General features: G+C 37.5%; 1 protein-coding gene across 2 annotated transcripts in view; it reads left to right on the plus strand.

The window, feature by feature from the left end:
- The window catches only part of SLC44A1 (solute carrier family 44 member 1), a 66,416-nt gene that overhangs the window by 16,130 nt on the left and 22,471 nt on the right, over positions 1-27,815 (plus strand). For both annotated transcript variants that reach the window (XM_039724131.1, XM_039724132.1), the window contains exons 3-6: positions 1,986-2,128; positions 7,850-7,986; positions 21,858-21,951; positions 26,784-26,953. In XM_039724131.1, the coding sequence (XP_039580065.1) occupies positions 1,986-2,128; positions 7,850-7,986; positions 21,858-21,951; positions 26,784-26,953 (544 nt within the window). The remainder of the gene's footprint in view (positions 1-1,985; positions 2,129-7,849; positions 7,987-21,857; positions 21,952-26,783; positions 26,954-27,815) is intronic.

Here is a 27,815-nt window from a genome sequence, read left to right on the forward strand (position 1 = left end):
AAATGGGTAGTATGTACATATCAAAGGCCTTTGATAGGGATCCGTAATTTATTGTTGATGCCAATACTTGCTCCAGCTTCTCTTCCCCTAAAATTGCAGTCTCAGTGGTAAGTGATTTTTCAGCAAGGTGAATTATCACTTGACTCATGTTGCTTGTACATGTCCCAGAAATGATAGCTGGGTGTCTGGTAAGCAATTTGGTGAATCACAGTGAAGTTTTTTGTGAGAAACAAAACTTCTGACTATCAAAGAGTTAACTGAGTTTTTGTTTATTTGTTAATTTATTTATTTTTATTGTATACTTACTAGAAGAGGCTATTGTTAAAAACAATATTAGTAATGAGTATTAGTAATTAGTAATAAGATTAGTAATCAGTAATAAGATCTTTCTTTAAAAGTTTTAACAGTTCTATGCTCTGTGATGAAACCATCACCTTTTTCAAGTCAGCTTCACAACACTCTATGCTTTTTATTAAAAGACCAAACCTCCAAAACCTGCACATTACTGTAGAAGTACACTTCTTTCCATCTTGTTTCGTTTCATGGACCTATGTTTGTTACTCTTCTTAAACAGAGAATGTCCATTGCCGTCTTGTACTGCTGTGCTGCAAGCAGGTGTCCTTAGGGGGGTTTGGGACTTAATGTGCTCTCAGCTTTCTTCTCTGCTCTCCCTTGGTCTCTCGTGTTAGTAATAATTCCACTGAAAATTTTCTTCTGCTTTCCCCAGGGTGGTTTTCAATGGTTGGGCTTCAAATATAAAAACTATAATGATTATTTAAAATCATATCAATTATGTTGCCGCTGTAATGTGAATATCTTAAAATTCCAAAAAGCACAGTGGTTCCTGAAACAACTAGCTCTCTTTTGCATTTGTTTCTTTTTCTAGTTCTGTTATGTTCCCTGATTATTCAGTTATACTTACCTGTTCCCCTAGTTATGAATTAGTTTTCTGTGCACAAGTGTCCCAACTTTTTCTGTCTAAGCAATGTAATATACAGAGCAATCATCCGACTGGGTCACATAGTTACTGTTCTGGGAGACTTCACTTGCAGGGTGAACCACCCACGTTTTCACTGTTCCATGCCAATGTCATTACCTGTTATCATAATTTTATCTGATCCTGCCACTGCCATCTGTTGCTCTATGCTCTTTATTCTTTATTATTGTTGCTATTTATTCTGCTTGCACTTCTTAAATCTTAGCCTGTCTCACATGTAAAATCAGTTCCCTGGTGGTACTGGAGTGAGCTGATGGTTCATTTCGCCCTGTCAGTGGCTTGCTAATGGAGCTTTTGGGCTAGTCTCTTGTTTGCACGATCATTGCCTTAATCTTGGTTTTCCTTGTGAAATATCTCTGAAAGTTCACAGCAAGAACTGCCTACTTAGATTATTTTCCACATTTCTTGGATGCTTTGAACCATCTTGCTTTGCATCTATTTCTTTCCTGCATTTAAAACCAGCATCTGAAACCATAGTGGCCTTGACCTGGTCACTTGCTTTAAGATGATTTTCTTAAAAGAAACTTGTGGTAGATAGGCCTCTTCATTCTAGCTCATATTTGAAAGTACTTAATTTAAAGGAAGGAAAAAAAATGAAAGCAAGAAAATTTGGATTGTGTGGAATTGTCTAAAATGCTTAGCAATCCATCTCTGCTTGTAGCTCTCCTTCACTGCCTGCCCTTGCGCACTTGCTGTTTTCTCCCTTCTGCTTCATGTCCACTTGCTGACAGTATGACTTTCAAATAAACTACATACAGGAAGCTTAACTCTGCTTATAAAATATCCAGTATTAGTTGTCTGAATCCCCTTTTAGCTTGCACTCAATTTTATTATTGCACAACAGTTCTCTCTGATAGTCCTTGTCTTTTCCTTTCCAGTCTGAAAGAATTTTTAGACAGCCTCTACTTGGAAATAAATTAATAAAACTGACTTCTCCCAACTTTCAAAGAGAGTATTGCTAAACTGTGGGGTTTTTGTATTTTTTCAGGGTTTTATCTGTGGCTTTTCAATAGCTACTGGAGCAGCTGCAAGACTGCTTTCGGGATATGATAGTTATGGAAATATTTGTGGACAGAAAAATGTCAAGGTGGAGGGAATAGTCAACAGTGGTCTGGACCTCACACACAAGAAGTAAGTATGTGATACAATTTTTGTATTCTCTAAACCAGGAAAGGCAAAACCTTTCTGTCTTTGAAAATGGTTTTAAATAAGCTGGGAAAAGGGATATGTTAACTCATTCCTACTTGTCCTTTGACACTTTTCTCACTTAGAGGACAGCAGTCTTTTGTAACAACTAGCAACATTAGACCACATGTTGGCAGATATGCAATATGAATACAGCTAAGACATTGAGAAATACTTTTTCTCAGTATCCATTTCATGTAGAATATTGTACTAGGCTGATGAAAAGTCTCATTTTTTTAGGTGTGACAAGTATTCTCAGATTTGAGAACAGGCCTTGATATCAGTGTTTGCTTTTGATGTTGTATGCTCAGTTTCTGCCACTAGGTGTAAGGGGAGATGGGATATATCTGGCGCATTAGAATAATACTTTAAGTTTTAACTGTAGGCATAATGTGTGTGACTTGTGGAGAAAATGCTCAAAACTTTAGAGGTGCACACAGCTTTGATTAAGCAGTGTCCTGTTAAAACTCATACTCAAGGTTCAGGTACTTCCTATCTCTTGTGCAGGCAGACATCACACTGCAGTAATAGTACTGGGGCAATGGCAAGAATTCTGCACTGACAGGTTGAATACCCATGAATGTCTGAGGTCTGTCTTGTCAGTCAGACAAGCTCAGAGTCCTTTTGGACAACTTGGGAGACTTAAGGAAGTAAACTGTTTAGCCTAGTACAGTAAGATATTAACTTACCAAAAGAAAAGTGGTGTTTTCACTTCAAGGAGCTAAAACATTACTAATTTTTGAGTCTGATAGCCTTTTGCTTCACACTTTCACACTAACAGAAAATTGATGATTTTTATAAGTTGTTTTGGAAGCATGCATTCCTGAGATCTATTTATTTTGAGTCATTATTCTAAACCCTTCCAAGTATCTCATTTAAGATTTAATGTAGATAGATAATTGGTGGTTACCAGAAAGATTTGAGATAAATAAAATGTCTGGAACTTTTTACTGATATCTTTTGTCAGAAAAATAATTTCTTAATCTAATCTGATCTTTCAAGAAGGTTGAAAGCTTAAAGTTTATGCAGCAGAATTTTCCTATTTTTTACAGAAACATTTTAGCACTTTCTAAACCCATGTGTATACAGTACAAAATTGTGATTCTAGTGTTCTGAGAAAAAAAGCAAATTTTAAAATCATAATTTTAAGTTTACCTTTAGAAGGAAATGGTGTCTGAGTCCATGTGAAGGTAGAGAAATTCAGATACCTTATTGAAATGTAATAATTCATGTTATGATAGTCTTCTGTATGTGACATAAATCAGACCATCATGTGGGGAAACATCTACTACTAAATGAATTCCTCTTGTAAATGCAAGCTCAAAAGACAGCAGATAAAAAGAGATACTGTTTTAAACACAGATAATTGACATAGCCTGTTGTTTGTCAAGACGTCTTAATGAGGTTCAAAAGAATTATGCTTTTCTAACAAAGATGTTGTGGCTTGAGGCATGATCTAAGCAAATTAATAGATACACACATATGAGTTATAATCATCTCTATTTGGTTAAGAGAAAACCCTCTAAGGCTGATTATTCTTTAGCTGCTCACATGAAGTGCCTGGTGTAGTCCAAGGTATCCAGTTTTGGAAACGATTGGTTCTTATATAAGCGAGTGATTCTTCCTTCTCTCACACCTCACAGTTTCTTCTGAAAAGTTGCCAAGCAAATTAAAAAAGCTATCGGCTTTGCATCTGTCTCTAGCAGATGGAGTTCCTACAGTGTCTGAGGTGGAGTTCATTGGAGTATTTAATGCTATTTTTATAGGAGCACTTTGCAGACAGACGGTAAAAATAAACTCTTCTTCCTGCCTGTACATTTCAGTTTGTGTTGAGAAAGAAAAGACTTTAAAGCTCCACCAATGGGGCTCTGGAAACATGAAGTTATTCTCATTTCATTTTGCTTGCAGGGTAATTCCATTTTCATTTCCTAGTCCAAGGGCTGAAAAGCTAAATCATCTGTAAAAGTAAAATTTTCTTCCTTGTATATGACAGCAACCCATAGGCACTGTCATGTGGAAGTGAAATTGATGTGGTCTGTGTGGATACAGAAATCTGGGTGGTAAGGGTAAAAAGCAGAGTTCTCACAGGGATGTGATTTGCTCTGTGTACTACATCAGATATGCTGAAACCAGTGAGATGAAGTATTGGGAAGGAGAATTTTACAGCCTGGTCTCATGAACAAAGAGTGGATCAGTCATCCTTTTATGATTATAAAGTAACCAGAACACACTTTAATGGTTTGTTTATTATAGTCAGACATAAGACAATACTCTAGATCTGGCAGTGAATTCTAATTAAACCTATTTGCTTCAAGTAAGCTCCTTGCTTTACAAGTTCTGGTAGTTATAAAGGGTTAAAAATTACCTTTTATTTGCAAATAAATGATAATCACAGCAGCCAAATGCAAGTCTCTGAAACGCTAGCTCAGTCTGGTTTTTGATCACCAGTGTGTTGTTATTTGGACAGAATTCAGTTTGTGCTGTCTACTTAAGTATTAGGACGTGCATATGATGCTATGGAGAATAGTTAGGGTGGCATTCTTCCTGAGCACATGCCTTTGACCCCAGGCAATGCTTGAACTTTAAGTAATGGGAAAACCCATATTTTCAGGATGATTTGCAGCATGTACACAGAGAATTTGAGGATAGTGAGAAATTTGACAATATTGAAATTTAAGAATATGCCCTACTGATGAAGAAATTTTTGATGCTGGACTCTTATTTCATTTAAATGGCGCATATCAATTGTGATATCTGGTAGCTCAATCTATTGAGCATTGAAAAAAGAGATCCTGAACAAAGAAATAGCTGGGGAATTATTAATATGAGCCCTATTAGGGCCTGGAGTGGTTTTGCTTTTCATTGGTTTGCTGTTGTGTTACCAAGTGGTTGCCATGTGGTCATCTTCATATCCTCTTAGGCTGTTTTTTGTGGAGGTTTTGCTTGGTTTGGTACTCCATGTTGCAGTATGGTCATTATAGCTCCTATAACACGCCCCATGGGCTGTACACTCTCGTTGTTAATTTTTAGGTAATATTTAAGATGCTTGCTTTGTCTAAGTGTTATTAATGTTCAGATTACTAGCTTGCAATTTCACCTTATTGCTTGACAGCTACCTGAAAGGATGGAGGAATCAATCTCCCCTCCCAGGTAACAAGTGACAGGATGAGAGGAAATGGTTTCACACTGTGCAAGGGGAGGTTCAGTTTGGACATTATGACAAAATTTTTTTGCCAAAAAGGTTATCAAGCCTGGGGAAGTGGTTAAGTCACCATTCCTGGAAGTATTCCTAGAAGATGTGTAGATTTGGTGCTTAGGGATATCGTTTAGTGGTGAACTTGGCAGTGCATTTACTATTAGAGTAGGTGATGTGAAGGGTCTTTTTCCACAAAAGTTATGCTATCTGGTTATGCTATAATTCTAATTCTGCCTTGTTTTACCTTAAAGCCATTCCCCCTTGTTCTTTCACTATTTGCCTGTGTGAAAAGTCATTTTGTCTTTTAGGGAAGACCTCTATAAGTACTGGAAAGCTGCCAAAAGGTGTCTCCACAGCCTTCTCTTCTCCCGGATGAGGCCCTCCTCTCTTAGGACATGTTCTTATGCTCCAGCCCTCTCAGAATTTTCATGGGTCTGATTCCAGCTGCTGGCACCAAATCCCTCACACCCATGTCAGTCCCCCCAGTAGCTGTCACTTAATCCCTGCAGCTGTTGCAGCATCCATGCACATGGGATAGAGACTAGAATTATGCAGAGAGAGCGTTAAAAGCTTTAGTAATAGGGCAAGATAGACTGCAGTGATCAGGTGCTGAGGTTAGATAATGTACTGACCAGCATCAACTTGCATGTAACTGTTCCCTTTTACACCCCTGTCTGCTATTCTGTCCCATGCATGTTCCCTCAGCTGCTAGCAGGGTCCCATTGACCCTTCCTACATTTTGCACTTAAGAATTCGCGTCCCTATCAATCGCAAAGTTCCTGTTTGCAGTTTCTTGATAGCCCATCAGTTATTGTCATTGACTGGGTTTCTTTCTGATTATTGTTTTTATTAACATTAAGTGGACAAATTTTCTGTCTGTCTCCCTCCTTTTCCTTTTCTCAATTTGGTGAAGTTTTTAGCCAGGTAGTCTTACTTAAAAATCACCATTTTCATAATCCACATATCTTTACCAATTAGTGAGACTGACCAGATTTGTTCCCATCCTAGCCTCCCTTGCCATATCAGGCAAGTTTGACTCTGTAGGTTCTGCTTTGTAGCTCCTTTGACCAAATACCCTCAAAGTAGACACTCTCCTGCCACGTACCCTTATTGTATGGGGTAACAACTGGAGGAACTTCAGTTAAAACAGCTGTTTTATGTCCTGGTATCAACTCAAGGGTACTTTCTTTGAAATTAAGGGAAAACTGGCTTATTGCTTGCATGCTGTTACTTTTCTGTAACAGACTTTTCATGGTTACACTTGTTTCTCAGACTTCAGTGGTCTGTCTATGAAGTCCCAAGATGTGTAGTGTGTAATAAGTAAAAAAAGAATAGGGGTAGATGATTTCACTGAGATGTTGACAAAAAAGGCATTTTTAAGAATGGAAGTAATCTATTACCATGTTACAGTTGATTTAGATGGCATGAGTTTTGATTCTTGTACGCTGACACTGGGTAATAGACCAGTAGACAGCAATCAGCATATAGACTGAAGGTGTTCAGGGAGGACCTAAATGCTTTCTAGGAGCAAAAGGGATTTTTACTGGTTACAGAATGAATATCCATCATGAGGACTACAAAAATAGAAATTGCATTTTATATGGCAGATTTGGGGTGTTTTCATATGATGTTAGATAATATGAAGAGAATATTTCAATGCATAGTACATCACCAGAATTGTAGGGATTTAAGAATTGTTCAACTTTCAAAAAGAAAAGCATCTCTATTATACCATCAGTGGAAATTCTATAGGGTTAATGTTTGTCATAAAACAAACATAGCCAGGAGATGTTAGTTAAGAATCTATAATATGTACTTTATGCATTGGATTTTTAAATGGCATTCATTGTGAAAAGTTAGCAAGTAGAATATCTTTAAAATACTGCACTTAAGCACTAGATAATTCTATTTAAAATATCTGAAGACAGTTTATTTCTAAGTAAATACCAAAGTAATCAATTCAGTCCTGACATGAAAAATCAATCTATACTAAAAAGCTGCTCTTAATTACTGGTATTATGTATGTTTATTAATATAGCCATGGACTTTTTATTTTTGCAGAATAAGAGTGATTTTATTTGGTTTATTGGCTCCTTTTGGAAAAAAATTTGAATTCTCTAAGTCAAGTTTAAGGTTGGAGTAAAGGTTTATGAATGTTTGGACTCATATCTGTGAAGAGGCATGGTAGGACTACTGCTGTTTTTATGAGTAGCACCATTTGAATGGACTTGAATCAGGTAGAGTTAAACATCCTTTTTGTGTGATCCAGAGGTATATAAATATCAATATGTTAGTTGTGCATTTGTTAAGTACATAAATTCTTTTGATCCACACAGTTGCAATAATATCAAATTTCGTATGTTTCGGGGTAGACCAAATTACTCAGTCTTGACTGAATCCCATAGTTTGAAATTTTGTTCAGTGTAATTGTTAATTAAAGTAGAAATAATTTAGCTTTTTTTCTTCCATAGGTATGTATTCTTCTTGGATCCATGCAACATTGATCTAGTACATCAGAAGATTAAGTCTATTGCCTTGTGTGTATCAGCTTGCCCAAGGAAAGAACTGAAAACTCTGGCTGATATACAGAAATTTGCAGAAACTAATGGTATGAAAAAAATAGGTTTGTTTTTGTTCATATTTTCACAATATCTGAAAAAAACACCCATGCATTAGCTGAGCTAAAAATGAAAAATGTAATAAGAAATATGAATGGAAATCATGTGCTCTTTTCAGTAAGCTAAAACATTACTGTATCTTATAGTATGTTAGTGTCTTGGGCAGTTTGGAAAACTTGTTTTTAAAAAAGGATACAAAGTGTAACAAGCATTTGAGAGAATATCTGACTATATATGTTTTCAGCTTCTAAGGAAGTATTTTGACATTGCTGCTTAACAGTAGCACTGTTTAAATGTTCTCACGTACGGGGGGGTTACTGAGAGCCGTGCTGCTGTTTAATGGCACTTGTGGCATGGAGTATGGCTGTGTGTGTGAAAATACTCCTGCTTTTATTCAGTGATAATGTGCTGTTCTTTTTTGGTTTGTTTTTGTTTAGTTTTCTTATGCTTTTCTTTAAAAAAGTAGTGTAAAGGATACTAATTGCATTAACAAAGGAAATATTACACCTTTTCTTCCTTAAGAGCTGTACTTTTTCTCCATGGTAGTTATACTGACCTTACTAGTTCCTGTTTTAGCAGTCAACGGATTAAAATGCATGAGAAGTAACCAACCTTTGGACATACAAAATAAAGATATAAAATTTGAGGAAATTTTAGCAGTTTATCTATTCAGGTAGGAACATTTTCCTAATTTGTGGGAACAGTCCTAAAGTTATCCTTTAAAATGATGCAGTAATAATTCTTTGCAACGTACTTGACTAAAAATGAGACAGTCTGGATGACCCAGTTGAAAGCAGTGGAACTGATTACTTTTCATAAAAGAAACTGAAATGTTTATTTTTGTAGTAGCACAGGTTATGTGAGTACTCTTGTTTGAAAGCAGGAGTTGAAATGGCCCTGGGGCGCTGTTCATGCCCTTGGTCTCCCACTGCACTGTACCTGCATGCCTGGGTGTCTGACAGCTGAATCAGGAAGCTGAACTACTGTAAGGCATCACAGCTTTTGCAGAGCTACACAAACAGCCTCCTTGTGTGATCATTGTCAATTACAAGTGAAAATAGTCAATATCTACACTTGAATTCTTTACTCCTTCTCTGAGCATGCTGTCTTTCTCTTAACTAATGCAGGCCAGTTCTCTGTTGGTATGAAATGAAGGTCATTTGTGATGGAGTTTAACTACCTCTTGAAGCAATGCAATTCAGCTGTGTCTTTCTTTATCACCAACATTGTTTCTATAAGTCAAATCTCTTATTAATTGTGCCTGATATATGTTTGGTATAACTATCTTTTAAAGTAAAACAAAAACCACTCCTCCTCAAATATACTATGCTATGTCTTCTCCTCATGAGTCTTTGTTCTAATTATATTTTACTTAGGGTTTTAGGTTTTAAAACCTGAAGATAATTTAAAAAAAAATAATATGACAGGAAATTTTTTAAGTTTCCAGGAGTCTGGTCAAAAGTATGAAAACTGGTGCTGGAGCAGAACAAAATCACTAATGAGTTCAATTCCTAATTTTCATTATATATTTGGCTTGTCAAAGACAGGTATTAGACTAAACTGAGCTTTCCTTTTATAGAGGAAGCCTGTGCATGACTGAAATTGCACCATTCAGAGAAATATCATTATCTTCATGGTTATATTTCTGCTTAAATTTTCACCAACCTATAAGTTACAAAAAATTATGTTTTGCAGCAAATGAACAGCTAAATTGTTGATTATTTTAAGTTGCATTTATATAGTAATAAAGTGTGATTCAGCCTTTTAGCAGAGCAAGAACAGTGTATTAGTACCAAAACTGTAATGCTCATTAAGCAGAATAATTTTTCTGAGATCTACTTTGTAACTATGATAGTGGATTTAAATTCACTAACACAGGATTAGGTTTGGCAGTCCGTTTCAAGTGACCATTGAATCCACTGTAAAAATAGTAATAGTAATAATGAAACCTGAGGACCTTGAACATGACTGCAAAGAGCTCAATTTCAATTTCTGTTTGTGATGAGGTACAGTTAGAAAATAGAGTTCAGCTGTCAAGTTCTGAAGAAGGAGGGTAAATTTGTTTGGTTTTGTGATAATTGGTACTGAATTTTCTCAGGCTCACAATTTCTAGCATTTGAAAAAAAAATCTCAATGTTTTAAATGTATAGTTAAGAATGCAGTCAGTTCTTAATTTTGCTCTGTTGAGCCTTTCTGAAAGCTTTAACCCTTCCTGCATCTTGAAAATAGCAATTGTCTGGAGACAGACTGTGTGGATTGTGGCATGTACTTTTGTAGAATTGGCCATGAGTTGAACCAGGGTTGGTTCACCTGGCTCAAATGCCATCCCTGAAATCATCTTACTTGTCCATACACCTTGAAATTCTTGAAGGAATTAAGGCTTAAGCACCCTTCCTCAACCCAAAGAAACCACCTGTTGTGCTTCAGTTGCCCATCAAGAGGTGGTGTGGTAAATTCAAATAAATGTGGTTTTTAATCTAAATATCTTTATCAAGAGCTGTAACATGTAAAACATATTAAAACATCTTTGTATTGACTAGTGATTTTATCAATACCACATATGAATTTGCAGCTAGCTTAGCATTTATATTTTTACTAAATTGAGGCATGCACTTTATTGCCTCAACACAAAAGGACAGAACTACCAATCCCAAAGATTCAGAACACGTATGGCAGAGCTCATGTTTGTTGTGCAGTTCTGTGAGTGAGATTATAAATAAGCATTTAGGGCAGGGAAAATGCTTGCTTGAGGCAAGAAGACCATTGCATGACAAAGCAGCCTTTTAGCTTTCTGAACCAGTAATGATGCCCTTACTCTTCTGCTGTAATTTAGGAAAAGGAGCTGATTTTGTGAATAACACAGCACCTTTTCAGGGCAATAACTTCACACCCACCCCTATCTTACTTACCCTCTCACAGTCAGGTTCTGCATTGGCAGTACCTTCCCATGAAGAAAGAAAAGAAGCCCATCCCTTGCAAAGCCAAGCTGATTTTAAGAAAACAACAAAGCATGTACCTTTAATCTTTTACAATAATTGACACCCAGAAAGCTGGAACCAGCTGAGACCTTTTACAAGAGGAGGAAAGAGGGAAAGAGAAATCTGGGCTCTTGACCACTCAGATCTTTGACTTGTACAGAGATGCAAGCTGTAAAATACAGAAATATTCTGGAGCAACTCCTGAAAGTGGCACAGGAAGGTGCAGTGTTACCTGGGAAATGTTGCAATGCTGTTCTCAAACAGCCATGCTAGTACTTGAACTTGTAGAGCTAATGGTTGGACACAACAATATGTTGTGAACTGACTGCTGTTGCTCTCCCCAGGATTTTCTCATCCAGTAGAACACTTCAGGCACAGAGTACTTGTGGTTCAATGTTTTTGTCGGTCTTCACCCTTAAAAAATTATGTATTTTGAGTAGTGTGACTGAAAGCTGTTTTTCCCAGAAACCAAATTGATGCTTCAAAACTTAATGTCTGTGAAATACTGCAGTGATGTTTTCAAGGACTTGCTAAAGCCTTTTGAAATAACCTTGAAGATATAATTAATCTATGACTGTGCCAAATGAGTAATGAAATGTCATTATTAAAGAGAAACACTAGACGGTGGCTATAATTTCTGTTGTGTTTATTTCAGTGACAGCTATAGTGTCTACTCAGTGTGGGAACTACTATTCCTATTCATTGTTTAAATAACTGGATGCATATTTAGGAACCTAAAATGAAAATTTTATTTTGCAACATTGTGGCAGGCATCTCCGTTATCAGAATTCTGTAGCTAGACCAGGCTAGAGGTCTAGCCAGAGGGAATGCTTCATTAAGCTTGCTATAGTGACTGACCTGAAAGAGATCAATAAAGGAAATCAGTCTGCTAAGTCAGAGCAGGTGATATCTCTGAGCTATTAGAAGGAACCACAGGGGAAACAAAAAGGATTTTTCTTTTGTCTGAAGATAATGACATATTAATGTGTAAAGGACATCTTTGCAGTTCCTGGTGGCACTTGCTTTAAAATTAGCTGTTACGTGGGTCACTGTGAGCTTCTGACATTTTTTGTCTGCTCTTGTTCCCCCACCTTTGTCTTCAGTGAAAGTATGCTGTTTAAAACTTAATCCTTTGCTCATGATTTTTCCCAAGTACAATGTACTGTGTTAGTAACAGATACCTTTTGCTTAAAGCAATTCTGCACCCACAGGTCTTTGGAAAACTGGTGTCATTTTTTTTTATTGACTAGAGTTAAAGTACATTATAAGGAGTTTTAAGATGCAGAGTTATCTACTGGTACTCTATCTTGTTATCTGAACTGCCCATCAGGTTTGTGTTATATTGGAAATGTATCTTCTAGTTAGAATGAAATTGTTTCCTCAACAGAAAGTGACAGCATGTGGAGTCCTCCAATAATGCTGTGTTGTGTTATTGATTACATTAATAAACCATTTGGAAAGGGGAAGAAACAGTGAGGTTATAAATCTTGTTGTGACTACTGAATTATTTAGAATTACATGGAAAAACCTGCTGCTATCAATTGCAGTGGAATAAAACGTCAAATCAAAAGGACTGCCCCCAGAACGAAGGGGCAGGAGGCTGTTGTTATGCATGTAGTGTTTTAATTTAAAGTGGTTATTGGTACTTGGGGTAGCGATTGTGAAACTGCTGAGGATCACAAAAGGATTAAGTTGGAGGCACAGCATTGTCTGAAAGTGTAATGTTTTTGAATTGCGAAGAATTACAAAAAATTGCATTTTTTGTAAACTCCTGCTATGTTGATATCATAAAGGCTGTGTTCTAGTCCTTTCTTTACAATTTTTTTTAACTTATACACAAACATACATATGTATATTCTCAGCATGTATTCACCTACTGTGTATATGTACACACACACACTGAGAAGGGAAACAAGGATTATCATTATAAAAGGACCAGTGATTTCCTCTGTCTGTAAAAGAGAAAACTGTCAGGAAGAGTAGGTCATTAGAAGCAGGAATATCTTAGAGAAGATAGAAAAATTATTGTTCCTTCATTTCATAACCTGAGTAATGTGAAATTAGAGATCAAAATGAAATCACTGGGCATCAAAGAGATTTTTCTGCACACAAGTTAGGGTTAATTCCCATGAGGGTATTTTAAAAACAAAAAAAGATAAACTCATAAAATAATTCTCTTAGAATAGAAAATACAAACTCTGTTTGGGTATTTAGTTAGTACTGAAGAATATCCTTAAGTTTTAAGTTGTACAGAGCTAAAGATACAGTAGGAGAAACATCTGCTACTTGACTAGATGGATTCTTAATTTGATTCCAGAGCAGCTGGTTTTATTTAGCACTGGAAGAAATACGAGTGGAGGACTAGGTAAATGAATGTTTTTCAACTCTCTGTACTGTTAATAATAGGAGAAAGTGAAGAGTATTGTCTTATTTTTTAATTACAACTCAAAATACATATTTGTATAGATACATAACATCTAGGATTTTCTTTTTTGTGCACTCTTATTTGTAACAGCATGTTTTAATATCTATCACAGTAGTTCTCTTTGTGGTCTTCAATTCTAGAGACTTTTGAAAATCTAACTAATGGGGTTTTGTGATGGATGTTTTTTGGAATATTCATTGGAGAATGCTTACTTTCACTTCAGTCCCATATTTTTTTATAAAAGCACCTGTAATTTCTCCTGCCCTTTGATGCTCATTGTTTTAAAGAAGTGGTGGTATGTCTCTCTGCAACAACTAGAAATAAAGATACATATAAACCTTACTTTTCTTCCTTTAAAACACATACTATGCTTCTGGAAGGCAGCAGTGGGTAGATGAAGAGAATGAAGCTTTGCTTTTGTGAGAACAATTCTTTCATATTAATCTGAGAAGTCCTGACTGCAGAGTGGTCTGTCCTTGCCTTTTTGCTTATCTCAAGGCATCACTATTTTGCTAGGGCCCAGAAATTCAGATTTCAAGGTTAAGCTCTATCCTTATTTGGTCTTCTGTCTCTATTCCTGCTTAATTTGCAAAAGGCATAGCACCAGTGTTTAGGTATATTTGTGCAATCCTCTGGGGTTCCGACTTTTTCTGATACTTTAGACCCCATTAAAATCTCTGGCCAAGAAGTGGAGTTCTTGTTTTTGTAGTAATTTCCAGCTCTGATGTTAATATATGCATAACTAAATGCTATTTCATTCCTAAATGAAGCATCAAATGTGTCTGCTCATGGAATGCTTTTGTTCTAAAACAGGTAAATAGGAAATTTATACAATCCTAAACTTCTGCGCTTAGTGCTTGTGTTCTGAGTAGAATTACTTCCTGTAGTTGTATATTGGTTAAAATTACTATTGTCAGGCATAGCAAAGAATAAAGAAAATCTGGTCAACATGATGTGGTTTATTTCATGGCAATCTGAACCTTTTTTTAATTTGACAGGAGTCCATGAAGAGATAATCATATAATTACTTGCCATAAGCATGCTTTTTCTGGGGTCGTGCAGCATTGTTCTCTTACTGACAGAACTCAGTAAAGGATAGTGAATACTGTGGAAGTAGTAGCTGGCATCCTACCAGTTCTGTGGTTTTTGGCTCTGGAATTTGCAGCAACCAGATACAAGAGACAGTATTTTAAGTTGCCACTTTTCTATGCTATGTTGCTAGTCCATAATATGCTAAGGTAATATCCAATTACTGGTAATGTACCAAGTTGTCTCATTGCATGAAGCTTTGAATGGGTGTATGTTTCAGATTAACAGTTTAGAGCTGATAGAGTTTGACAGATAGATTTTAGGCAAGCTCTGGGGTGAGAAATGTAGAAAAGTGTTTAGAATTTATCCTTGTGAGAGTCTGGGAGCCTTGTCTTTCCTGAACTCCACCTGTGTCATCATTAATGTCATAGTCTAGCCTTTATCGCGTGGGTTGGTTGGTCAAGCACAATCATCTGTGAGTCATGTATTCACAATGTTAACCAAGTTTTATTTGGTGAACTCAGTCATAAAACACCCGGAACTCAAGAGTAGAATTGGGCTGAAAGTCCAGAGGGGAGGAGTTATGATTTTAACACTCATTGCTGCTAAGATTTCTGCACCTTTCTCTGTCTGTGAGTTTTATTTCTGTGTCAGAGAACTTAATGAACTAATAGGATGTTACTTGTAAAGGAGGCAATGAAATAAGATACTAAGTTTTTAAACTATAAGCTCTGCTTCATCATATGGCTTTTTAGAAGTCAGTTATCAATCACTATAGAATGTGCTGAGTTGAGGAGACCCACGAGGGACCATGAAGTCTACCTTCTGGCCCTGCACAGGATACCCCGAGAATCATACCGATGTACATGACATTATTGTCCAAACTCTACTTGAACTCTGTCAGGCTGTGCTGTTACCACTTCCCTGGGGTGCCTGTTCCAGTGCCCAGTCACCCTCTGGGTGAACCTAACCTAAACCTCCCCTGACACAGCTTCTGGCCCTTCCCTCAGGTCTTGTCACTGGTCACTGCAGAGAAGAGATCAGTCCCTGCCTCTCCTTTTCCTCTCACAAGGATGTTCCAAACTGTGGTGAAGTCTTCTCTCAGTTTCCTCCAGGTCGAACCACCAAGTGACCTCAGCCACTTGTCACACAGCTTCTCCTCAAGTCCCATCATCATCTCTGTTGCTCTCCTTTGGCTACTCTTCCAGCATTTAGTATCTTTTTTATATTGTGGCACCCAAAACTGCCCCCTGCACTCAAGGTGAGGCTGCCCCAGTGCAGAGCAGAGTGGGACAGTCCCCTCTCTTGCCCAGCTGGTGATGCTGTGCCTGATTCACCCCTGAACACAGCTGGCCCTTCTGGCTGCCAGAGCACTGCTGACTTGTGTTCAACTTGCCCTTGACAGGGACCCCCAGCTCCCTTTCTGCAGCACTGTTCTCCAGGGTCTTATTCCAGAGTCTGTCCATACATCCAGGGTTTCTCTGTTCTAGGTGCAGAATCCAGTACTTGCCTTTCTTAAACTTCATACAGTTGGCAATTTCCTAGCCCTGTCTTTTGTTGACACGTCTCTACAAGGCCTTGAGGGAGTGAATGGCTCCTTCCAATTTTGTATCACCAGCAAACTTACTTTGGGCCTTTGAGTCTTGTGTTCGAGATATTTGTTAAGATGTTGAAGAGCACAGAGCTAAGGATGGAGCCCAATGGAACCCCACTAGTGACAGGTCACATCAGTCTGATGTCACCCCATTCACTGTAGCCCTTTGTGCCTGACCCATGAGCCAGCTGCTCCCCCACCTCATGATGTGTTTATCTAGCTATGGGCTGGACATTTTCTCCAGAAGGGTCCTGAGAGAGACAGTATCAAAAGCTTTACAGAAATCCAAAAAGATCACATCTCTTGCGGCGAACACCCCATATGTGAGGACACGAGGCTTGACTCCATGTTTTCAGAAGGCTGATTTATTATGTTATATATTAAAATACTACATTAAAACTATATTAAAAAAAAAAACAAACAAAGAGAGAAGACAGATGAGATCAAAAATAGAATAAGAATGTATAACAAAAATCTTGTGACTGCTCACAGCCTTGGCACAAGTGGCTGTGATTGGTCACTAATTGAAAACAATCCACATGAACTAATGAAAGATACACCTGTTACATTCCACAATAGCAGATAGATATTGTTTCCATTTCTTTCCTGAGGTTCTCAGCTCTTCAAGATGGGAAAAATCCTAGCAGAGGATTTTTCATAAAATATCATAGCTACACACATCAACTGGCTTCCCTTGATCAACCAGCCTGTCCTAGAAGGTAGATGTGTTGGACATGCAGGACTTTCCTCTCATGAAGCTGTGCTGGCTGTGTACTGATTGTGGTGTCATTCAGGTGTTTTTCAGAACTCCTAGAATAATCTTCTCCATTTTACTGGAGCGAGACTGATAGGCCTGTCATTTCCAGGGTCATCCTTCTTGCCCTTTTTGAACATTGAGACAATCTTAGCCAGCTTCCAGTCAGCTGGGAACTCCCCAGATATCCAAGACTATTCAAAAATAATTGAGGCCTTTCAATGACATCAAACATCTTTGCGTATTCTTGAATGCCATCATGAAGCCACATAGATACATGAGGATCCAGCTGGAGCAGCGGATCCCACACAAATTTGGGGTCAACTGGGAGATTATCATTCTCCCAGCCATCATCCTCCACCTCTGGACACTGGGACCTTCTAGGCTCATCACCAGTGTAAAAGACATAGGCAAAGAAACCATTCAACATGTCACGTGTCATGCCACATAAGTGCACAATACATGCATAATTTCAGACTCAGAATGGAAGTTCATATAAATTACTTTATCAAAACTGTGGTTTGTAGTTTCTCAGGCTGTGCTATGCCATATGTATGTGCGAAGGGGTATGTGGAGCTGCTTGGAGCTCTTTGTAGCTTAAAAGAATGCAACTCCTAAACTCCCAAGGTGACTGTGCTTCTCCTGGTACTGAAGCTATCTCTGTTGTCTCTGCACAGTTTTCTATTTTTCTGCTTAAGTCCTTGACTCTGAATATGAGTCCATGTTTCTAGATCTTGAAGTCATTGTTTTAGTTGCTGTTAATCAGTGTTGATAGAGGGGTAGACGCTGCTGAGCTCCCAGAATGGAATCCTAAACCTCATGTATACTTTGCACTACTATAAGTCAGGGAATGTAAATGTCATTGGTATCCTCTGTGGACTGTTCCTCTTATTGGATGACTTGGGAATCTTGCCATTTCTCAAGCTCTTGAATAGTAATGCTGCTCTAGCAGGGGTTTGTTTGTTGGTTTACAGCAAAGCAAATACAGGAAGGAAAGCTGTATTTGTGCTCTGGTCTCTAAAAGTATTTTTATCTAACCACTTTTCGTTACTTTGGACCTTCTTGTTTACTGTATTGCTGTGGAAAGCAGAGTGTTATGTATTCTGTGCACTGTGTCTTCTGAGCACACAAGACCTTCAATAATTTGCCTTCTCATTTAGAAAGAATCTTTGATGTAAAAGTCCTGGCTTTCTACACCATCTTTATATATAAACTTGGGCTAAATATAGCTGTTTTCTATGAGTGCCAGACATAATGGCTGTTTACTCCTTATTTATCCAAGCCTCAGCAAACCAGAAAGGAGACTTAAAAAAAGTTTCTACAGCTAGGTTGGAAGTTTGTCTTTTGAGGTACTTTGCTCCAGTTATGACTCTAATATATTCTAGTGGCTGGAGCAATTCAATTCATTGAAAAGAAACCATGGAGCAGAAAAGGTCGTATGGCTCCGTGATATCACTTTGTGTGTGAAACCACCAAATACAGAATTATGGGATCAAAGTGTGCACACAGGTTGAGGTTGGGCATGCTACTGTGTGTTCACCAATAGCCCAAACACTGATGCTCTGCATAGTTTAGGAGTATTTTTCTTGATGTTACAACTGGGATTTGAAATCCAGTCCTTGTAGGACAGTTTAATGTCATTTGCATAAGGGTTTCTCCGGAAGAAATATGTGCATTGTTGTAGGAAACAAAGGGTGTATTATATCAGTGATCTTTTAGTTTGTTCTTGATATCCTGCTCATACTGGTTTTGAAATATTTGAGTGATACTAATTTTGGGCTAAAAGTAGTGTCTTTGGTAAACTAATTATCTCAGCAAGATGACTCAAATGTTTCCTTCAACTTTTTCTGGCCTTACCAACTTGAACAGCAACAAAAAGATTGGCTAATCTCTGCTAACCCAGAGTAACTAATATAGAATGGAAGGCTTGACAATGCTTCACTCATTCTTCTCTCTCACCCTAGAAAATGTAAACTTCTCTTCAGTGACGCACATGAACTCTTTTGTGAAGAAATCAGTTTTAAGTGTAAAGTGACATAATTCAAGCACACATTTAAGCTCTAAAGCTCTTCTACACAGAGAAGTCAGTAGGTTTTCAGAGTATAAATAAATAAGTATTTATGGAAATAGAGTTTCTAGTGATTTGTGACAAAAGGACAAATAATCTTATGGGTGTTATTTCAGCTGTAGGACTGGTAGTTTCTTTAAAGGCAGGGTAGTTAATATCCTTTGTTTGACAAGGTCCATGAAAATATTTTTCTGCTTGACTGACTAAAGAGGTGTGCTGTGAGGTAGGCATCTAAAGGAAAAAGATCCAGAGTAGCCCAAAATCAGTTCCCAGGCAAGACATGGTAGTAGCAGCCTGAGTTGTCAGGCATGGCACTAGAGAATGTGCTGTTGGCTTCCAGAGGGGCCAGGAGAGTATTGGGTTACTCTGCAGGTCGTACTTGAATGGCTTGTGACCTGCATGCACGTCAGGGTTTGGCATTTGATTTTGTTTCATTTACACTTGGGATCCAAATAGGTCTTCAGATGCACATTTGTACAAAGAGTTTCCTTTCCTCCCCATAGTAAATCCTGTCCTTTTTCTCATGCTTGAACTGCTAGAAGTCAAAGGGAGCATGGGTATCCACAGATCAGCCCTGTCCCTTTAGGCTTGTTTAGATGTGGGGGCCTTCTCATAAGATACTTAAACTGTAGTTTACACTGGTCACTTGGCAGAGTGGCCAAGCTGGCCCCAAACACTGTGTCATGAATCTATATACACTTGTCTACATAACACATATCCCTCTTCTTCCTATAGAGCACTTTATTCTCGCCATAGAATCACACCAGAGAGTCATAAGGCTGGAAAACACCCTTAAGATCATCAAGTCCACCACTGAACCATTTATCTCCATGACTCCATATGTTTTAAGTACCTACAGGGATGGAGACTGAACTACTTGCCTGGGCAGCCTGTTCAAATACTTGACGAACCTTTTGATGAAAAAATTTCTCTTAATACCCAATCTAAACTTTTCCTGGCACAGCTTGATGCCATTTTCTCTTGCCCTGTGTCTTGTTATTTGGGAAAAGAGGCCAACCCCCACATGGCTACAGCCTCCTTTCAGGGAGTTGTAGAGAGTGATCAGGTCACCCCTGAGTCTCTTTTTCTCCAGGCTAAACAACCCCAGCTTCCTCAGCCACTCCTCATACGACTTAGGCTCCAGACCCTTCACCAGCTCCATTGCCCTTCTCTGGACACATTCCAGCACCTCAGTGTCTTTCTTGCAGGGAGGCATCCAGACCTGGACACAGGATAGGACAGCTGGCCTCACCAGTGCCAACTACAGAATGCAATCCCTGCCCTGGTCCTGCTGGCCGCACTATTGCTGATACAGGCCAGGATGCCATTGGCTGGCTCAGCTGGCTATCAACCATGTTTATAACTTATCTTTTGACCTATATTCAAAGCAAAATAAATGTAAATATCTGCAATCCTCTTTTTCTTCTTGTTTTTAAGAAAACCTGTAGATTTATATACATTTTATATACTTCATTTACAACCAAGATCTAAGGAATGTTTTTTGTGATATCTCTTTGTGTTTATATCATGCCATGTTTTCCACATAAGCAAGCAGAGGCATAAGGATTCATACTGACAGTATAATTTAAAATGCATTTCGGATGTTTCACCTCCTAACTTCTCTTTGTAGGAGATCTGTCTTTCTTCAATAGTGCATTTGGTGGTTTGGACTGGCTTCCAAAAAACTACTTTGTAGAAGTGGTGCTTTAATAGTGTTCCAGAGACTGCATTAGATAGAGAGCAGCTGAAGCAGCTAAGTAGGCTTTCTGCTCTTTCAGTTTGTGAATAGAAGAAGCCTCTTCATAGAGGTAGAAATGTAGCAATGGTAGATAAAATTTCTGCAAATAATATTCTACAAATTCTACAAATAATAGTTCTGTTCGGTGTAATGCAGACCATGATAAAGCTGTTTGTCAAAATTCTTGGTTTATTTTGGGTAATAGTGTATATGTGTTATCCAGATCCATCTTGCAGAACTCTATTCTACAAATTATTCCTGAAGAAGGGACTTTAATAATGGAAAGAATTGAATCTTTATATTGATGATCAAGATTCAGATAAATCCTTATTAAGATATGTCCTGAGTGTATTGCACAGGGGAAAAAGACACTAAAAGCTATGTATTAAAAGCCCTTGCACTTGGAAGTAAGTAGTCTATTAGGAAAGAAGCTTGGAAGAAAACTTGTCTTTGGATAGGCAGCTTATGTCATTGGAGGCTTCCTTACCTCTGCAATTGCTGATATACCAGGGCTGCAATCTGATTTGGAACTTTGTAATTTTCTAGAACCATTGGGTCAGATGTTCTGTGTCTTCATTATAGATAAATTGAAAGAAATCTCTCCTAGGTAAGGCACTTCCATTTGGCAAGTGTCAGGTACAAAGGAAAACTTAATTTATGTTTGAATTCTGTTATAGGCAACTTGATCTTTACATAAACAAATTGCTGTACCAATTTGTTTATGGAGAGAGTTCAGCTTTGGATATATAATGCAGAACTGTTATTTCTCAGCCAACTTTCTAACTTTATCAGTTCAGAGTTTTTTTTTTGTCCCTGTCCTTGAAATCTACAGACCACTCCTACTTTGAATACACGCACAAAAAAACCCCCTGCAAACTCAAGAAAATTCTCTTTCTGTCATAAATGTTGTGTCATGCCATGTTCATACATTAAAAATTATCAAGAAAAACATTGTGGAATAGTAGGGGCGGGGGTGCTTCATGGTATTTTGTGTCCTCTTTTACAGCACATTGTGAATTAGTCTTTTCCACTCAAATACTCAAACTTTGGAAAACCCAAAGCTAGATGGAGAGCGTCATTGTATTCAGTATATACTGACAACTGTGTTGGACTTGATTTACCACATTACAGGAGGAACTGTAGTAAAGCTTTGTGGTAATGACATGAGGAGATGCAGAATTAGCCCCTGTATCAGTTTTAATGCTGTTTGCAAAGAATATTAGTGTTTGTTTTTTATTTGTTTTCTATACCAATATTTTTTTTACTTTTCAACAGGATCCACTCTGTGTAGCTATGAACTACAGCCATCAGAATATACAACAGACCCAAGGGCTGCCAAGTTATGTCCTAAATATCCTGTTCCAGAGAGGTAATATGATCAAGTTGTCTGATTTGGGATGGAGGGAGCAGAGATTTGTTTTGATCATGACAGTTTTTTGGAAATTACCAACACATGTTCACTCTTACCAGATAGATGTTTTAGTGTATTGTTGTGTATATTTCTGAAATTCTATTTTTAAAAAGATAGTGAAAATAACAGTCAAAGAAAAACCCAAATTATCTGTGTATATTGCTGAAACTATTGAGCTGATATCTTCAAATTCTTGTGTCTCATGTGACTGACACTGTTCTAAGCATCAGCTGTTTTACTGCCTTTCACCCTATCTATAGCCAGCTGCCCATCAGCAATGCAGATCTGAGACAATCATGGAACATTTTTAATCTTTTGGAGGAAAAATTATGTAGGGATGCACAGCTCTCTGCAGCATTCACTTCTTACCTTACCTCAGCCAGTCAGATAGATGCAAATTGCTTCCCTTTTTACTCTTTCAGTCTGCAAATGACTAATATAAGGATAGTTCAATACCAAAAAGAGGGCTGTATTTTATTAACAGATCATTTTGAGGTTTATTTTTAAAGTGTTACATTACACTGCTGTTTGTGAAATAGGATTGGAAAGTTCATAGCTTTATAAACTCTTCTAGCTGTGCTGCCTGAGCCTGTGGAGATGAGCATTGCTGAGAAAAGAAGTGATCTGTTAGCTATTGTATGCAGCATTCTGTCAGTAATTGCACTAACTCAAGAAGAGCCATGTTGTGTTTTCTCAAAATTTAGCTTCTCATATATAGTCAGTAGTGAGTGATAACTGCGGAGTCTTTTCTTATGCATAGTGTTCTGTTGCATTTTTTGTAAATGTTATATTTGTGTCAGTTGTACAAACTCTGATTTTAAGTCTTTCTTATATATGTGGTCTTCTCCACTGAATCTTTTTTTTTTAATATTATAGTGATAATTAGTGATAGCTGGAATATTAGCTTTTTAAAAAATTTTCCCAATATAGATTAGTATCCCATGCAGCTAGCCAGCTGTTACTGCAGTAATACAAAAACAAATGAAAACTTCAGTGCCAGCTTGCATACTGAAAAGGCTTGTTAATCCTAATTTTTGCCAGAATTATATTGACTTCTTATAGTGTGTTCTCACTTCATTCAGTCTCAATAAATATAGCTTGTGAGAAAACAGAAAAATAGAACAATGTGTTGGAGTTCTAATGATGTTATGTAAATTCCTCATAAAAACTACCTCATGTTATTTTAAATAAACTATTGTGCAGGTGAAGTATTTTCCCTTTTTGATATGGTATTACTAAAATACATTATATGTTTGACCAGTTTTGAGATTGAAAAGCCTGAACTTAATGCCCTAAGGCAAAAAAGGCCAGCACTATATCTATAAACTAGTGGTTTTCAGGTTTTTATAGTTAAATTATTTGAGTAAGTGTAATTGAAGGAGAAATGTTATTCTGTTGAGACAACCAAATGAAAACCCAACATGTTCTAGACTGAGGCATTCAGGAAGAACTTACCTAACAGTCACATTTGATCTGTGTCATGGTTTAACCCCATCCAGCAACCCAGACCCCCATAGCCACTTGCTCACCTCCCCACCAGCAGGATTAGGAGAGAACTGGAAGGGTAGAAGGTAAAAAGCCTGTAGGTTGATAAAATGATGGTTTAATAGGGGAAGGAAAGCTGCACACACAAGCAAAGCAAAACAAGGAATTAATTCATCACTTCCCATGGGCAGGCAGGTGTTCAACCATCCCCAGGAGAGCGGGGCCCCATCACATGCAACAGTTATTTGGGAAGACAAACACTATCACTTTAAATATGCCTTTCTTCCTCTTCTTTCCCCCTTTTTATATCCTGCACATGATACCATATTAGGAATATCCCTTTGGTCAGTTTGGGTCACTTGTCCTGGCTGTGTCTCCTCCCAGTCTCCCATGCACCCGCAATGTCCCTGCCAGCATGGCAGTGCAAAAAGCAGAAAAGACCTTGGCTCTGTGTAAGCCCTACTCAGCAATTACAAAAACATCTCTCCATTATCAACCCAGAGTTCAACACAAATCCAAAACAAACTCCACACCAGCCACTATGAAGGAAAATAACCCTGCGCCAGCTGAAACCAGTGCAATCTGTCAAGGGTTATGAATTCTCTGATTCCCATTAGTTCCATGGGATGGAGGTAGCATATAGGGTGAAGATTGTCATTTGATGTTTTCTGTTTGGTGACCAGGCTTCTTCACAGCCTTCAGCTGAGGCTGTCAATGGACTCTCATCATCCATCTTCAAGATATTATGTCCAAATTTGACAGAGCAGTAGAGTCTAGCAGTGCAGTTAGCAATATGTTTCTTCCACACCGCACCTAGACCAGCCTCTGTAAACATGACTGCATGTGTAGAGGACCCTGAAGGAAAACCTGTCCAGTCCCCTGCAGCATTTATCTATAAACCAGCTGTGCTGAGCTGTGCCAAGGGACTGTCCTGTAGAGGTTATAAAGAGCAGCTAGCAGTGTTATTCCAGTTGGACTCCTCTTCCCCTTGCACAGGTTGCTGTACTACCCCTGTACATATATAGGGGTAGTAGTGAGGGGAAAAAATTCTTTGAAATCTAATACTTGACTAATCAGATGGATCTCCTAACTTCATTTGAATAATGCTTTAAAAGTACTGCTTCTGAGACCATAATCTATTGGCTTCAATTTTATTCGTTCTTGTTTATGATTAAGCATCATGTTGCTATTCTTAGAAATTTGTCATTCCTTTTCAGTAGGTAATATACCAAGATATAATCAAAAGTTCATATAAAATAGCACAGGTCATAGAGAATAGATCTATTATTGTGTTTTTTATTGGGACACTTTACCTCACCTACTCATTCAGTCAGAACCACTGGAGCAGAAGCAGATATTGAAAGTGGATTCTCAGGAGTCCCATTTACTCAAGAAAGCTTGTAGAAACCACTAACCTTTTTTTTTTTAATTAATCAAAACAAACTTAGCAATTAATTACTGCACATTAAAATAGGTAACTTAAAATAGGTAGTGAAATTGCTTTAGGTTAAGGGATATTAGATGACTAATAACTCTGATGCAAAAAGCATGTTTGTTTTCATTGGGATGTATTTTGGAAGAATACTTTAATCCCATTAGTTCCCTTTTCAAAGTGAATAATTTTGTATATGGATGCAGAATAACATTCTTTTACCTCTCCCACCTCAAAATTTGGGCTTTGTTGCTGGTAGTGACAATTTACAAATACTCCAGGCTTTCTGTAAAGTTGTACCAGTTAACAATTAAATAAACCTCTCAAATGTCACTCTTTTTCAGTAATACGGCATATAATGAACAGCCATATTCTAAAATAGGTTATGTTTTAAGAAGGTAGCTAAGAGGATGCATGGGCTGCCTTTTAAGTAGGGCAGCCATCATTATGGGCTTGTTTTTTAACAACTGTGACTAATGCACAATTACTTTGTTGTGCTTAACTGCTGTATTCATTCCTACACCAAAGTAGACCATCAATATGAGCATCTCCAAATGCATTTACCTACTCAGCACAGTAATCCTAAACAATAAAATTTGCAATCGTTCATGACTTGAAACAAAAACCTAGGACTAATTAATTACCTAGAAATGGCAGGTGATCATAATTTCTCCCAATTTCTTTACAGAATAGTTACACTTCATTGGTTTTCAGCATGTCATCCTTTTTCCTCAGAAAAACAGTGGGATGGGAAATATCTGCCTAAGGCAGCTGGTTTATTCACTACATCTTTAAAGTGGTGGTTAGAATTTTAGAAAGATATGGCCTTAAAAATAGTTATTGAGGACAGAATATGGTTGATTTATAAGTCATTGCTGAAATGGGGAAACTGCAGAAAATTATGTTTATTGCTGGTATAGTCTACTGAAATCTTTCAAGGAAGGAAGATTGGGCGGATGAAACAATAGAAAATACTTTTTTTTTATATTGGATCCAGTTACAGGAAGGAACATGTAATTCATGTCTAAAATGTAATTGGGAATTGATCAAATTATGTAATAGGCCACTTTGAGATCTGACATAGTTTATGACCAACGCAGACTGCTACTAAATGGGAGACATTTAGAAAACAAAATCACCCACTTTTAAAGGAAAGTTTTTGCTGTCTTTTATCTTTCTCAGGTTTTTTGGAGCATTTTGCAAAGTTTATCTCATAGTCTCAATAGATTTTTGTGAGGGTCTTTCCAAAATGGTTCAAAGCAATAGAGGCATCCTGTTTTGCATCGTGCAACAGAGGCACGATGTTTTGCATCGTTTTAACAAAGTTAATGAATATAAACATTGTGACTGTAATATTCAATGCAAGAACAAGCTTAGTATGGGGAAAGACTAGGAATAAATACGTTCATTTTGCTTGGCAGCAGTTGTGAATGCTGATGTCCTTTAACACAAAATATATACTCTCAAGAAGAGTATTGTTATTCTGCAATTTATTTTGCTGCAAATATTATGGACCTGTATGTGAAAGGCATTGTTTCAGCTGCTGGTTCACCACCTGACACTTGAAAGAAAGACATTTGAGTGGAAACAGGAACATATACTTTCTGCGCCTTGTCATTTGAGGGTGGGAGGGTAATAATATCCTATTGGAATGTATACTCCAGCCTCACAGGGTTATTTGTAAGAACTGCATCACTTTTCATTATGATCATCCTCATTTCAGCAGCACTTGTGCATTCAACACATGGTTTCTGGTTATGATGTTATAAGGATAGAATGATTGCATCTATTCACCTTTCATTTGTGTGTTGATGTGGCATTTATATTAAGTAGGAGTAATTTTTTTTTCTGATTTTTTTTCTTGTGTCACCAGTGCACCTATTCCATTCTTCCATCGCTGTGCTCCTGTGAACATTTCCTGCTATGCCAAGTTTGCAGAGGCCCTGATCACCTTTGTCAGTGACAGTAGTGTCTTACACAGGCTGATTAGTGGAGTTATGACCAGCAAAGAGATTATAATGGGACTTTGCTTGTTATCACTAGGTAATTGTTTTTCTCATTACTAGCTATTTCTTAGTGTACTCCATTAGGGGGTTGTTAACACACTCTAACCACAAAATGAGCAAAAACCTGTATAATAGCAATAATCCCTTAGAAAATTATTCAGAATGCTTTCTTAAAATTTTATTTGAGACCTGGGTAACTTATTCGTAAGTAATATACATATGCATTCCTGGTTTTATTTCTCTTACACTGATTATGAGATAGAGGATGAATGGCTGTTAATTAGCCAATGTTAATTTGGATATAGTTAAGAGAGCATCCGTTTTTTCTTGAATTTTTTTATAGTATTCCCCTTTCCCATTTGTAATAGTCAACTTCTACCAACTCAAGTCCAAATAAAACCTTTCCAAATAAAAAGGACAGGTTGAGAAATGCAAAGTAACACATCCTGGTCAGTCCTTTGATTTAATTTGTTTCATTTTACATACTTGCACAAAGATATGAAAACTTTAAGAGTGAAAACAAAAAAATTAGGTGCCCATTTTTTACATTGTATGTTACCTCCTTCTTCCCCTTCCTTCAAAATTAAAAGCTTTAGGTCTTTGAAAATCTCAGCCTTTTCTGAAGAGCTGGAAATTCCCAACAGTACAGAGGTGCTGAATTGTTTGTATAGCTGTAAGATACCTTTAGTCTATTAAGTGACACTTTGCGCTACACTGAAGAGCTGTTTTAACAACTTCGTCTTGTTTGAGGTGGAATGTTGCCCACTGACATAAGCTGCTGTCCTAGTGAGTCTATTTTACTCATACAAAGGATAAAATCTGAAATCCTAAAATGGGAGGGTCAGGATATTAGCTATGCATATAAGCAGTGTATTCTAAAATTATTTAGAAAGAAACAC

Source organism: Passer montanus, unplaced genomic scaffold (genome assembly GCF_014805655.1).
Source record: "Passer montanus isolate IOZ18808 unplaced genomic scaffold, ASM1480565v1 scaffold52, whole genome shotgun sequence".
NCBI lineage: Eukaryota > Metazoa > Chordata > Aves > Passeriformes > Passeridae > Passer > Passer montanus.